This window comes from Anabas testudineus, chromosome 18 (assembly GCF_900324465.2).
Source record: "Anabas testudineus chromosome 18, fAnaTes1.2, whole genome shotgun sequence".
In the NCBI taxonomy this organism is placed as follows: Eukaryota; Metazoa; Chordata; class Actinopteri; order Anabantiformes; family Anabantidae; genus Anabas; species Anabas testudineus.
The window spans coordinates 12,675,442-12,690,707 of NC_046627.1; the positions used below are offsets into that span (position 1 = coordinate 12,675,442).

General features: G+C 39.7%; 1 protein-coding gene and 1 long non-coding RNA gene across 2 annotated transcripts; both read right to left on the reverse strand.

The window, feature by feature from the left end:
• Positions 1-912: 912 nt before the first annotated feature.
• Positions 913-1,464, reverse strand: LOC113168741. Its single transcript, XR_003299514.1, has 3 exons — positions 1,451-1,464; positions 1,287-1,362; positions 913-1,003 (listed from the first exon to the last, which is right to left on the reverse strand). It is a non-coding gene; the product is annotated as an uncharacterized LOC113168741 (long non-coding RNA).
• Positions 1,465-1,472: 8 nt separating this feature from the next.
• LOC113168736 (butyrophilin-like protein 2) lies at positions 1,473-14,952 on the reverse strand (the record flags this gene model as incomplete). Its single annotated transcript, XM_026369772.1, has 6 exons — positions 14,609-14,952; positions 13,435-13,522; positions 12,278-12,619; positions 11,413-11,694; positions 5,439-5,780; positions 1,473-1,732 (listed from the first exon to the last, which is right to left on the reverse strand). Coding segments are annotated over exons 2-6 (1,308 nt in total), but the record flags the coding sequence as incomplete, so codon positions are not given.
• Between the last annotated feature and the right edge of the window lie 314 nt (positions 14,953-15,266).

Here is a 15,266-nt window from a genome sequence, read left to right on the forward strand (position 1 = left end):
AGAAAAAGTAATAGAACAATCTTCTGCATAAATATGTCGTGAATATCAACCAACACAATATTTGTCAGCAGATGAAAACACAAACAATCATCCTTCATGTCTTTATTGAACACAAACATTAAACCTACAGAGGGATGGTGGAAAGAGTAAATGAACCTTATGATGTCACTTAACTTCAACTGGAGTCAGATGTTAGCAAACCTGGAGTCCAATCAATGAAATGAGAATTGGGATGGAGGTGTGGTTTAGAGCTTGACTTATAAAAACACAAAAAATCTCCACAGAAGTGAGCACCCAGCCAAGATGGACGCACAATACTAACTCCTCTGTTTGTGTGTGGATAGAATAGCATGATCAGAGAACGGCGAACCAACATGAAAACATCAAGAGAGCAGTTTGGTGGAGGGAGCATGATGGTCTGGGGCAGTGGAGTGGAAAATAAATTCCTAAGTTTATCAGTATGATGTCAGGGTGGCTGTACTTAAACTGAAGCTTAGAGGAACCTGGATGATGCAGAAGTCATTCTACTAGAATGACTCCACCTCTGGAAGTGGTCCAGTCCAGATCTGAAGCAGACCTGTGAGGATCCAATTTTCCTCTTTGTACAGGTCTAATCCGCAGCTACAGGAAGAGCTTGACTGAGGTTATTGCAGCCAAAGGTTTACTGTCACTGTTTTATTTAGTCTCTCTTCCATCACTCTGTATGTTTAAAGGGTGTTTTGAGTAAAGACACAAACACTCGTGACTGTTTGTGTTTCATCAACTTAGAAATATCATTTTCATATCTGTAACATTAGTAAAGTTCAGATCACAGTCTGTGACCAATTCCTACAGAAAACCAGGAAACTGAAGATAGTTCTCATGTTTTCTTGCAACTCTCAGTCTGTCTTTCTACTGTAGATGTTAAACCAACTGCTGAATTTCACTTTGCATCTTACTTCTTTTCTTTTCCGTGTATGAAGAAGATGTTGAAGACCTCCATCCTCTTGTGACTTTCCACAAACTGAAATGACAAAGAATTGAAGCTGACGTTAGAACAAGGAAATAAATGAGCATTAAATACTTAGTGACAGCTGAACTAGTTTAACTTAATCTTGACTTGTTCTGATACTTTCTTATTAAAAAAACTGCTCAAGCATAAGCATCATTATCATTATGAATCTCAGCAGACAGGAGTAATGCAAGAAGGAACATGAGTGCATGTTTAAATATGCATAAATAATGTTAAATAAAACAGATTTGGGAAAACCTGCAACACATTCGAATGCTTAACGTATCAGTTTTACCATATGAAAATCAAAGTAATGCAAACAGCAGCGATGATGAGAAGAGTAGTAAAGTCTGGATCTGAGGTGAAATAAACTGAAATGATAAAACATGATATTTATATTTCAAACTTAAACATAGATTAAATGTAGAACTGAAAACACTTTGTATTTGTTATTTTTACATTTAACAACTATCTGTGTCTCTCTGGTCTGGTTGATGTTTCTCTGTTGGACTCTACAGATGATGTTGTTGCTGTGTCTCTTCTCCACAGTCACTCTGCTGCTGACAGTATAGAGGTCATCAGGACCTCTGACTGTCTCTGTAGGTCCAGCAGAGAGGATCTTTCCCTCAGCGTCCAGCCACAACAGCTCAGGCTCTGGATACCAGCCTTTAGACTCACACTGTAGAACCAGTCTTCCACTAGTATTTGAAATAACCTCTATGGACGGTGTAGAGACAGAACCTGGTGGCAGGAGAGGAAACAAATCCCAGTGACTTGTGGACGGAGCATTTTCATCTATACACAATCTGATTTATGTTATCAGTAACTTCTTCTTCTCTTTCGGCTTTTCCCATCAGGGGTCGCCACAGCGAATCATCCTTCTCCACCTAACTCTATCATGGGCATCTTCTACCCTAACATTAGCCAACCTCATGTCCTCTGTTAAGACATCCATATATCTCCTCTTTGGCCGTCCTCTTGTCCTCCTGCCTGGCAGCTCCATCTCCAACATCCTTCTACCAATATACTCACTATCCTTCCTCTGAACATGTCCAAACCATCTCAGTCTGGCCTCTCTGACTTTGTTGCTAACACAGACAACGTGAGCCGTCCCTCTGATGTACTCGTTCCTTATTCTGTCTAACCTGGTCACTCCTAAGGAGAACCTCAACATCTTCATCTCTGCTACCTCCATCTCAACCTCTTGTCTCTTTCTCACTGCTACCGTCTCTAACCCATAGAGCAGAGCTGGTCTCACCACTGTCTTGTACACCTTTCCTTTGAATCTTGCTGACACTCTTCTGTCACACAACACTCCTGACACTTTCCTCCACCCGCTCCAACCTGCCTGCACTCGCCTCTTCACCTCTTTTCCACACTCTCCATCACACTGAACTGTTGACCCCAAGTACTTAAACTCCTGTACCTTCTTCACCTCAGCCCCCTGTAACCTAACGCTTCTACCTTGATCCCTCTCGTTCAGACACATGTATTCTGTCTTACTACGACTGACCTTCATGCCTCTTCTTTCCAGAGCAAACCTCCACCTCTCTAGCTGTTCCTCTACCTGCTCTCTACTCTCACTGCAAATTACAATGTCATCCGCAAACATCATTGTCCAGGGTGATTCCTGTCTGACCTCATCTGTCAGCCTGTCCATCAACATAGCAAACAAAAAGGGACTCAAAGCTGATCCTTGGTGTAGTCCCACCTCCACCTTGAACTCCTCTGTCTGACCTACAGCACATCTCACCACCGTCATACTTCTCTCATACATGTCCTGAACTAGTCTGACGTACTTCTCTGCCACTCCCGACGACCTCATACAGTACCACAGCTCCTCCCTCGGCACCCTGTCATACGCCTTCTCTAAATCTACAAAGACACAATGCAGCTCCTTCTGACCATCTCTGTACTTTTCCATCAACATTCTCAAAGCAAAAATGGCATGAAACCATACTGCTGCTCACAAATCTCCACCTTCTTCCTAAGCCTGGCTTCCACTACTCTTTCCCACAGCTTCATTGTGTGGCTCATCAACTTTATTCCTCTGTAGTTGCTGCAGTTCTGCGTGTCACCCTTGTTCTTAAAGATCGGAACCAGAACGCTTCTCCTCCATTCCTCAGGCATCTTCTCACTCTCTAGAATCCTATTGAACAAACTCGTTAGAAACTCCACTGCTGTCTCTCCTAAGCACTTCCACACCTCCACAGGTATGTCATCAGGACCAACAGCCTTTCCACTCTTCATCCTTTTCAGAGCCTTCCTAACCTCATCCTTTCCAATCTCTTCTATTTCCTGCTCCACAACATCAACATCTTCCTCTCTTCTTTCCCTATCATTTTCCTCATTCATCAGATCCTCAAAATACTCCTTCCATCTTTTCTGCACACTCTCCTGGGTTGTTAGCACCTTTCCATCTCTGTCCTTAATCACCCTTACCTGTTGCACATCCTTCCCATCTCTATCTCTCTGTCTGGCTAGCCTGTACAAGTCCTTCTCTCCTTCCTTTGTGTCTAACCTGTCATACAGCTCATCGTAAGCTTTCTGTTTGGCCTTTGCCACCTCCCTCTTCACTCTACGCTGTGCTTCCTTGTACTCCTGTCTACTTTCCTCAGTCCTTTCTACATCACACTTCCTTCTAGCTAACTTCTTCCTCTGGACGCATTCCTGTACTTCCTCATTCCACCACCAAGTGTCTTTACCTTCTTTCCTCTTTCCAGATGACACACCTAGCACCTTCCTACCTGTTTCCCTGATAACTTCTGCTGTGGTTTCCCAGTCATCTGGAAGCTCATCCTGACCACCCAGAACCTGTCTCAACTTCTGCCTGAATTCCTCACAAGTTTCTTCATTCTTTAGCTTCCACCACTTGGTCTTCTTCTCTGACTTCCCTCTCTTCTTCTTCCTGACCTCCAGAGTCATCTTACACACCACCATGCGGTGCTGTCTGGCTACACTCTCTCCTACCACCACTTTGCAGTCACTAACCTCTCTCAAATGACCTCGTCTACATAGGATGTAGTCCACCTGTGTACTCCTACCTCCACTTCTGTATGTCACTCTATGTTCCTCTCGCTTCTGGAAGTAAGTGTTTACTACAGCCATTTCCATCCTCTTAGCAAAGTCCACCACCATCTGTCCTTCCAGATTCCTTTCCTTCACACCAAACCTGCCCATCACCTCCTCATCACCTCTGTTGCCCTCACCAACATGTCCATTGAGGTCTGCTCCAACAACAACTCTCTCTCCTCTGGGGATACTCTCTATGACCTCATCAAACTCACTCCAGAATCTCTCCTTCTCTTCTAACTCACAGCCAACTTGTGGAGCATACCCACTGACTACATTCATCATCACCCCTTCAATTTCTAGCTATATGCTCATCACCCTGTCTGAGACTCTTTTCACCTCTAGGACATTGTTCACAAACTCCCCCTTCAGCATCACTCCTACCCCGTTTCTCTTCCTATCAACACCATGGTAGAACAGTTTGTATCCTCCTCCGATACTACGTGCCTTGCTGCCCTTCCACCTTGTCTCCTGCACACAGAGAACATCTACCTTCCTTCTCTCCATCATGTCTGCCAGCTCTCTGCCTTTCCCTGTCATCGTACCAACGTTAAGAGTCCCTATTCTCAAATCTATGTTCCTGCCTTTTCCCTTCTCTCTCTGACCACGAACCCTTCTGCCTCCCCTCTTTCTTCGACCAACAGTAGTCAAATTTCCACCGGCTCCCTGTAGGTTAACAGCATCGGTGGCGGTCGTTGTTAACCCGGGCCTCGACCGATCCGGTATGAAGTCTTGTGAATGATTCGCATGGTTATTTTGGCAATTTTTACGCCGGATGCCCTTCCTGACGCAACCCTCTCTATTTATCCGGGCTTGGGACCGGCACAGAAGTCACTGGCTTGCAACCCCTATGGCTAGATTTTTATGTTATCAGTAACATTTAAGAGTAATTATTTATTTTACAAAGTATTTTGGACTATTTAACACTAACATTTCAATGTAATGTGACACTTCACCACAACTAGAGTGTGATTTAAAAACTCCTGTACTCCTTCATATTTATACTGTACTAATACATTTATACAGTACATAAATATACACAGTATACAATCGTGCCCTTTTTGGCCACAGTTTTCCTGACGAGCAGGAACAACCTGACTGATTTGCGTCTGTACATGTGAACCTCATTAAATCATTTGTCTATTTGTATTAAACTTGTTTGACTATCTGTCTGTGGATCAGTTCCTGCTGTTGTTTCCACCTCTGCCTGTGGCTGCTCTTCGTCTTCTTTGATCGTCTGTTCAGTTAAGTTGTTGTCGTTCTACCTGTTCACCTGTGTTTTGATCCCTTCATGATCCATCACAGTAATAAATACATGAACTTAACCACATGTAGACTTGTATAGTTACAGAATACTACATATTTATCCACTTACCTACAATCAGCTCAAAAAATGACTCTTGACCAAGTGCAGGGATGAAACATCGATATGTTCCCTCGTCAGAGAGTCTCACTCTGGACAGTTTCAGTGAGACGTCTCCGTGCTTCAGTTTGTTGATCAACAGTGATGTTCTTCCCGTGTACGACGGCTGTTTGAAATCCTTCAAGATCTCTTTATTGTTTCTCCACATGTGGATGAAGCCTGGGCTCAGGTCAGGTCTTCTCCAGTCCACGATCATGTCTGTAGCATCCACAGGAGTTTCCAGGTAACACGGTAAAACAGCTGATTCACCAACTGTTGCCACTATTTGCTGAGTCGAACCAACCTGAGTCTCACCTGTGAAGTAATACATCTGTATTTTAATTCAGTAATAACTTGCAAGGCTCTGTTTGCCAAACAAAAAACATGTTTGAGAAAATGCAGTACCTATAAAAAGTATTCCCCCACCTTGTATGTTTCATCCTTTTATTCACATTATAAATCAATCATGGTCAATAAATGTTAGCGACTTTGATAAAAAAAATCAATCTGTAAACCATTTCTGTGTAACTTTCGCTGTATGCTTCAGGTTGTTGTTTTGCTGGAAAACAAATCACCTCCCCCTAAGCCGTATTTGTCTTATCGACTGAATGAGATTGTCCTCCAGGATTGTTTATTTGCATTCATCTTACCCTCTACTTTAACAAGCCTTCCAGGCGCAGCTGACAAGAAACATCCCCACAGCATGATGCTGCCACCACCGTCTTTCACAGTGGAGATGGTGTGTTTGTGGTGATGTGCAGTGATTGGTGTGCATCAAACAAAGCGTCTTGTCTGATGAACAAAAAGCAGCATTTTGGTGCTGATGAGACTTTCTGTCATTTTTTGGTCAACATCATCGACTTTTATTGACCAGGACTTATTAATAATGTCAATAAAAGCATAAGCCATCCAAAAGGTGTGAACACATTTTATAGGCACTGTAAGTGGCAATGCTATTCTACGCAGTTAAATGTTTACACTGAGCAGTTTTACTATCAGTGCGTTGGTTAATACACGTCTTCTCTTTTCCTATCTGTTTTGAATGGTGTCACTCTACTCAGTTCTTACTCAATTTACTCAGTTAAGCCTGTTCTGTCTCACAGTACAGTAATGATTGGCCTTAAAACTACTCTCGAGTCACTATTGTTACACTACATACTTCTTCTGTACCTCCATGAATTTACCTCTGCACAAGATGAAGAGAAGTGCAGTGAAGACAGTGACTCCACATTTAAAGAGCCGGCCGTTCTTCTGATAATGCATCATGCAGGTCTGAAAATAAAGCAAGAAAAACCAGTAATAGATTACTTTCCTACTTATATACTAGTTAGTTTTGATAAATCCAGTCTCACTCCTCTCTGAACATGTCACACATTTCAAAATATTTACTCATTCAAACCAGTAGATGTGACTGAGCTGTACAGTAGCTGAACTCAGTCCATCAGCTGTGAAGGTCGTGTTGGTATTTGTGTAGTCGAAAAAGTTCTCCAAGGTAAAAATCACATTATATAATGTACACACACACACAAACACACACACACACACACACACACAAACACACATATATATATATATATATATATATATATATATATATATATATATATATGATAAAATGAAATCTTATCCTAAGTCCTTTCTCTATTGATGCGAGTCAACAAACAGACTGATTTCATCACAACTGACTCAACAAATCCTCCATAAATTTTCTCATGTCACATTTTTGCTGATTATAACTTTCTGTTCTGTTCTGTACTCAGTCCTGTTCCAACAACACAGACCAAACATCCTGAGATTAACTGGTGCGAGTTCACACTTGGAACAAGAAGAGAAACAGAACAGAGAGTTCACTATAAAAAATAATAAATACAATAAATAATAATAATAATAATAAGTAAAAGAGATAATTTAGTTATTTGGAGCTCACCTCTCCCGGTACTTCAGACTACCAGCCCGGTAACGTCCTCGACTGAAATGACAGGTGCCGTGAAAATACCAGTGAATGTCTGCGGCAGCGCGCACACACTGTTAAAGACCCTACGCAATTTGTCTAAAGCGCCCACATCGGGATCGAGTGTCATAAGCTGTAAAAAATGAATATACACTGCGTTTTTCCCAGTAAAAATAGCGAAGAAAAGTTAATGGAAGCAGAGTGTTTGAGCCATTTAGGTTTTTCTGACGCCATCACATGTAAATGTAGATTAGTTTCATTATTAAGTTGAAAGAAATAAGTTCTTCTGCTTGTTTTATTGCCTGTAAAGAATCAGTAAAGTGTCATTTCCTCCACTGCTAAAACCTTTTTGTAAACCTTTATCTCACTTTCAGTTTATTTCACTTCACTGTTCGTGAAGTAAACACAGTATATTCAATAAATTCATTCTCAGCTGCAATCTGACATTTTACTGTCGTTGTAAATGACAGTAGAGCCGTGTTCAGTGGTTGAATTCAGACAGATCTGTAATAAAGCAGGTAAACTACTGTGAGCAGATACCGACACAGAAACCTGGTTTTTACGCACAGTCACATGAACAGAAACAGAACAGAACAGACTCCAAAACACAAGATGAACAATATAGTGTATGCGGCCCAATGCAGTGAAGAATGTTCTGAACTGTACATTGGAGAAGGGCTTGGGCAGAGGTGTGACCATTACATCCTTCACCCCCCCCCCATCTTTTGTTTCACCTAAGGAGCCTGTTCAGCCAAGGGGTGGAGTGAAACCAGTCCTGGAGCATAAATTTGTGGTCTCTAACCAACTATCTTCAGACTAAAGAAGCTACTTGGATGAGTAGCGAAACGTTTCAACTTATTAAAGTAAGTCCAGTTGCTATGACTCAACTTCCAGATAACTTCACCTGGACGACTGAGAATCTTCACTGACATGAACAAAAACAGACTCATAGGAGCACATGTCCCTGAGGTTTGTTGACTCCCTTCACATGACTTTATATGTAAATATGAGATAAAGATAAACGTGTAGGTAATAAACAAGGACTGGAGACATGTTTCATTAAATAGTATATAAGGAACATTTATTAACAATATACATAGTGTATGGATGTATTCATATCTTGTCATAGAGTAAATGAGTTTCAGTAGCTAATTCATACACACAGCTGATGCAACAATTCTGCATTAAATCCCAGGTCTTTCAGAAAAAGGTTTTAGAGGTGTTGATTTAACTGTGCAACTGATCTGTAGGTTGAAGTTTGTGCTGCTGACAACTTATACTTGTACTTATTTAGTGTTTCCTCATTGAGATAAATGGTTTGGTCAAAGCAATTAAAAAGACTACATAATATGATATTATATATACTTATGTATATATACATAAGTATATATAATATCATATTATAACTGCACTTTATTATGACTTCCAGTAGCATCAGGGTAAGAAGAGAGTTGGGTGAAGTGATGCACCTATCATTATAATACCTACTGTACAAGTATTTGTGGGCAGTTTTATGCTCTGGGGTTGCTGCAGTTGGTCAGGTCTAGGTTCAGCAACGTTATGTGTCCAAAAAATGAGGCCAGCTGACTACATGAATATACTATATGACCAGGTTATTTCATCAATGGGCTGTTTTATTCCCTGATGTCACAGGCATATTCCAAGTTAACAATGTCAGAATTCATTTGGTTGGAGTGGTTCATGAAGCATGACACATCATTGTCAAACATGGATTGGCCATCACAGAGTCCAGACCTTAACCTTTACCACTGTGAAGACTTTGCGAAGCAAATAACTGCAGTATCTGGACTTTATTTTTTTTTATTTGTGACTTTTACCTACTGTCTACTCAATGTCTGCAGCTCCTGTCTTTTGGAGCCAGGGCTGCAGAAGTTGATCAGACCTGTTCACTGCTCCATGTTTGATCTGTTATTGGGAACATTTGATGATGGACACCTATGAGTCAGTTTTTAAACTGCTGTCTCTCCAAAATAATCTGTACTATTTTTTTTTTCTCTGCAGATAAAATGTTGATGAATGAAAATATCAGAATGTCATTTCCTCAGCAAATGTTGTGTTGTTGTGTGGCTCCCTCTAGTGTTCGCTGACACTAAGTAGAGTGTTGTGAAAAATGGATGAGGTGCTTTTTTTATGTTTGGCTTTTTGCTTCTGAGAAACTGGTGGAGGAAGTATAAAGATCTTAACTATACATACAAATACCACACTGAGGAAATATTGCATTTGAGATCTTTAATATAGTCACAAAAATTTGTGAAAACTCTGAGAAATCACATTCTTGATATAAAAAAATGAACATATTGCTAAAAAACTCAACTCTGTTCATCAACATGTTAAATGCTATGATGGAAAATATCTTTATTTCATATTCCTGTCATGTACATGTTGGTTTAGGTATTTTAAATTCAAAACAAAGTAGAAAATGGAAATGACCCACTGATATTTGTTATTGCACCCTAACATCAGACAGCAGTATTGCATACATTCATACTGTGTACACTGCACAGTTGCAAGAAAAAGTAATAGAAATAGTAATAGTAAAAAATAGTAACTATTTTAATTTTCCTCATTTTCTGCATAAATATGTCGTGAATATCAACCAACACAATGTTTGTCAGCAGATAAAAACACAAACAATCATCATCCGTCATGTCTTTATTGAACACAAAAATTAAACCTACATAGGGATGGTGGAAAAAGTAAGTGAACCACTTCTGATGCCACTTAACTTCAACTGAAGTCAGATGTTAGCAAACCTGGAGTCCAATCAATGAAATGAGAATCAGGGTGGAGGTGTGGTTTAGAGCCTGACTTATAAAAAGACAAACACTCTCTATAGAAGTGAGCAACCAGTCAAAATCAACGCACAATACTAACTCCTCTGTTTGTGTGTGAGTAGAATAGCATGGACAGAGAACGGCAAACCAACATGAAAACATCAACACAGCAGGGAGGTGGAGGGAGCATGATGGTCTGGGGCAGTGGAGTGGAAAATAAATTCCTAAGTTTATCAGTATGATGTCAGGTTGGCTGTATATAAACTGAAGCTTAGAGGAACCTGGATGATGCAGAAGTCATTCTACTAGAATGACTCCACCTCTGGAAGTGGTCCAGTCCAGATGTGAAGCTACAGCTACAGGAAGAGCTTGACTGAGGTTATTGCAGCCAAAGGTTTACTGTCTCATTACAACACTGTTTTATTTACTCTCTCCTCCATCACTCTGTATGTTTAAAGGGTGTTTTGAGTTAAGACACGAACACTCGTGACTGCTTGTGTTTCATCAACTTAGAAATATCATCTTCAGATTTGTAACATTAGTAAAATTCAGATCACAGTCTGTGACCAATTCCTACAGAAAACCAGGAAACTGAAGACAGTTCTCATGTTTTCTTGCAACTCTCAGTCTGTCTTTCTACTGTAGATGTTAAACCAACTTTTGAATTTCACTTTGCATCTTACTTCTTTTCTTTTCTGTGTATGAAGAAGATGTTGAAGACCTCCATCCTCTTGTGACTTTCCACAAACTGAAATGACAAAGAATTAAAGCTGATGTTAGAACAAGGAAATAAATGAGCATTAAATACTTAGTGACAGCTGAACTAGTTTAACTTAATCTTGACTTGCTCTGATACTTTCTTATTAAAAAAACTGCTCAAGCATAAGCATCATTATCATTATGAATCTCAGCAGACAGGAGTAATGCAAGAAGGAACATGAGTGCATGTTTAAATATGCATAAATAATTTTAAATAAAACAGATTTGGGAAAACCTGCAACACATTCGAATGCTTAACGTATCAGTTTTACCATATGAAAATCAAAGTACATCCAATGCAAACAGCAGCGATGATGAGAAGAGTAGTAAAGTCTGGATCTGAGGTGAAATAAACTGAAATGATAAAACATGATATTTATATTTCAAACTTAAACATAGATGAAATGTAGAACTGAAAACACTTTGTATTTGTTATTTTTACATTTAACAGCTATCTGTGTCTCTCTGGTCTGGTTGATGTTTCTCTGTTGGACTCTACAGATGATGTTGTTGCTGTGTCTCTTCTCCACAGTCACTCTGCTGCTGACAGTATAGAGGTCATCAGGACCTCTGACTGTCTCTGTAGGTCCAGCAGAGAGGATCTTTCCCTCAGCGTCCAGCCACAACAGCTCAGGCTCTGGATACCAGCCTTTAGACTCACACTGTAGAACCAGTCTTCCACTAGTATTTGAAATAACCTCTATGGACGGTGTAGAGACAGAACCTGGTGGCAGGAGAGGAAACAAATCCCAGTGACTTGTGGACGGAGCATTTTCATCTATACACAATCTGATTTATGTTATCAGTAACATTTAAGAGTAATTATTTATTTTACAAAGTATTTTGGACTATTTAACACTAACATTTCAATGTAATGTGACACTTCACCACAATTAGAGTTCGATTTAAAAACTCCTGTACTCCTTCATGTTTATACTGTACTAATACATGTATACAGTACATAAATATACACAGTATACAATCGTGCCCTTTTTGGCCACAGTTTTCCTGACGAGCAGGAACGACCTGACTGATTTGCGTCTGTACATGTGAACCTCATTAAATCATTCATGTATTTGTATTAAACTTGTTTGACTATCTGTCTGTGGATCAGTTCCTGCTGTTTTTTCCACCTCTGCCTGTGGCTGCTCTTCCTCTTCTTTGATCGTCTGTTCAGTTAAGTTGTTGTCGTTCTACCTGTTCACCTGTGTTTTGATCCCTTCATGATCCATCACAGTAATAAATACATGAACTTAACCACATGTAGACTTGTATAGTTACAGAATACTACATATTTATCCACTTACCTACAATCAGCTCAACAAATGACTCTTCACCAAGTGCAGGGATGAAACATCGATATGTTCCCTCGTCAGAGAGTCTCACTCTGGACAGTTTCAGTGAGACGTCTCCGTGCTTCAGTTTGTTAATGAACAGTGATGTTCTTCCCGTGTACGACGGCTGTTTGAAATCCTTCAAGATCTCTTTATTGTTTCTCCACATGTGGATGAAGCCTGGGCTCAGGTCAGGTCTTCTCCAGTCCACGATCATGTCTGTAGCATCCACAGGAGTTTCCAGGTAACACGGTAAAACAGCTGATTCACCAACTGTTGCCACTATTTGCTGAGTCGGACCAACCTGAGTCTCACCTGTGAAGTAATACATCTGTATTTTAATTCAGTAATAACTTGCAAGGCTCTGTTTGCCAAACAAAAAACATGTTTGAGAAAATGCAGTACCTATAAAAAGTATTCCCCCACCTTGTATGTTTCATCCTTTTATTCACATTATAAATCAATCATGGTCAATAAATGTTATGTTATGCTTCAGGTTGTTGTTTTGCTGGAAAACAAATCTTCTCCTAAGCCGTATTTGTCTTATCGACTGAATGAGATTGTCCTCCAGGATTGTTTATTTGCATTCATCTTACCCTCTACTTTAACAAGCCTCCCAGGCGCAGCTGACAAGAAACATCCCCACAGCATGATGCTGCCACCACCGTCTTTCACAGTGGGGATGGTGTGTTTGTGGTGATGTGCAGTGATTGGTGTGCATCAAACAAAGCGTCTTGTCTGATGAACAAAAAGCAGCATTTTGGTGCTGATGAGACTTTCTGTCATTTTTTGGTCAACATCATCGACTTTTATTGACCAGGACTTATTTATAATGTCAATAAAAGCATAAGACATCCAAAAGGTGTGAACACATTTTATAGGCACTGTAAGTGGCAATGCTATTCTACGCAGTTAAATGTTTACACTGAGCAGTTTTACTATCAGTGCGTTGGTTAATACACGTCTTCTCTTTTCCTATCTGTTTTGAATGGTGTCACTCTACTCAGTTCTTACTCAATTTACTCAGTTAAGCCTGTTCTGTCTCACAGTACAGTAATGATTGGCCTTAAAACTACTCTCGAGTCACTATTGTTACACTACATACTTCTTCTGTACCTCCGTGAATTTACCTCTGCACAAGATGAAGAGAAGTGCACTGAAGACAGTGACTCCACATTTAAAGAGCCGGCCGTTCTTCTGATAATGCATCATGCAGGTCTGAAAATAAAGCAAGAAAAACAAGTAATAGATTACTTTCCTACTTATATACTAGTTAGTTTTGATAAATCCAGTCTCACTCCTCTCTGAACATGTCACACATTTCAAAATATTTACTCATTCAAACCAGTAGATGTGACTGAGCTGTACAGTAGCTGAACTCAGTCCATCAGCTGTGAAGGTCGTGTTGGTATTTGTGTAGTCGAAAAAGTTCTCCAAGGTAAAAATCACATTATATAATGTACACACACACACAAACACACACACACACACACACACACACAAACACACACATATATATATATATATATATATATATATATATATATATATATGATAAAATGAAATCTTATCCTAAGTCCTTTCTCTATTGATGCGAGTCAACAAACAGACTGATTTCATCACAACTGACTCAACAAATCCTCCATAAATTTTCTCATGTCACATTTTTGCTGATTATAACTTTCTGTTCTGTTCTGTACTCAGTCCTGTTCCAACAACACAGACCAAAGATCCTGAGATTAACTGGTGCGAGTTCACACTTGGAACAAGAAGAGAAACAGAACAGACAGTTCACTATAAAAAATAATAATAATAATAAGTAAAAAGTTTTGATAAATCCAGTCTCACTCCTCTCTGAACATGTCACACACTTCAAAATATTTAAACATTTAAACCAGTAGTTGTGACTGAGCTGTACAGTAGCTGAACTCAGTCCATCAGCTGTCAAGGTCGTGTTGATATGTGTGCAGTAGAACAAGTTCTCCAAGGTAAAAATCACATTAAGATAAACTCTGAAATCTTATCCTAAGTCAGCTCTCTTTTCATGTGAGTCAACAAACAGACTGATTTCATCACAACTGACTTAACAAAATCAATACATTTTCCTCATGTCACATTTTTGCTGATTATAACTTTCTGTTCTGTTCTGTACTCAGTCCTGTTCCAACAACACAGACCAAAGATCCTGAGATTAACTGGTGCGAGTTCACACTTGGAACAAGAAGAGAAACAGAACAGAGAGTTCACTATAAAAAATAATAATAATAATAAGTAAAAGAGATTATTTAGTTATTTGGAGCTCACCTCTCCCGGTACTTCAGACTACCAGCCCGGTAACGTCCTCGACTGAAATGACAGGTGCCGTGAAAATACCAGTGAATGTCTGCGGCAGCGCGCACACACTGTTAAAGACCCTACGCAATTTGTCTAAAGCGCCCACATCGGGATCGAGTGTCATAAGCTGTAAAAAATGAATATACACTGCGTTTTTCCCAGTAAAAATAGCGAATAAAAGTTACTGGAAGCAGAGTGTTTGAGCCATTTAGGTTTTTCTGACGCCATCACATGTAAATGTAGATTAGTTTCATTATTAAGTTGAAAGAAATAAGTTCTTCTGCTTGTTTTATTGCCTGTAAAGAATCAGTAAAGTGTCATTTCCTCCACTGCTAAAACCTTTTTGGTAACTAACTTTCAGTTTATTTCACTTCACTGTTCGTGAAGTAAACACAGTATATTCAATAAATTCATTCTCAGCTGCAATCTGACATTTTACTGTCGTCATAAATGACAGTAGAGCTGTTCAGTGGTTGAATTCAGACAGATCTGTAATAAAGCAGGGAAACTACTGTGAGCAGATACCGACACAGAAACCTGGTTTTTACGCACAGTCACATGAACAGAAACGTGTAGATAAACGTGTAGGTCACAAACAAGGACTGGAGACGTGTTTTATTAAACAGTA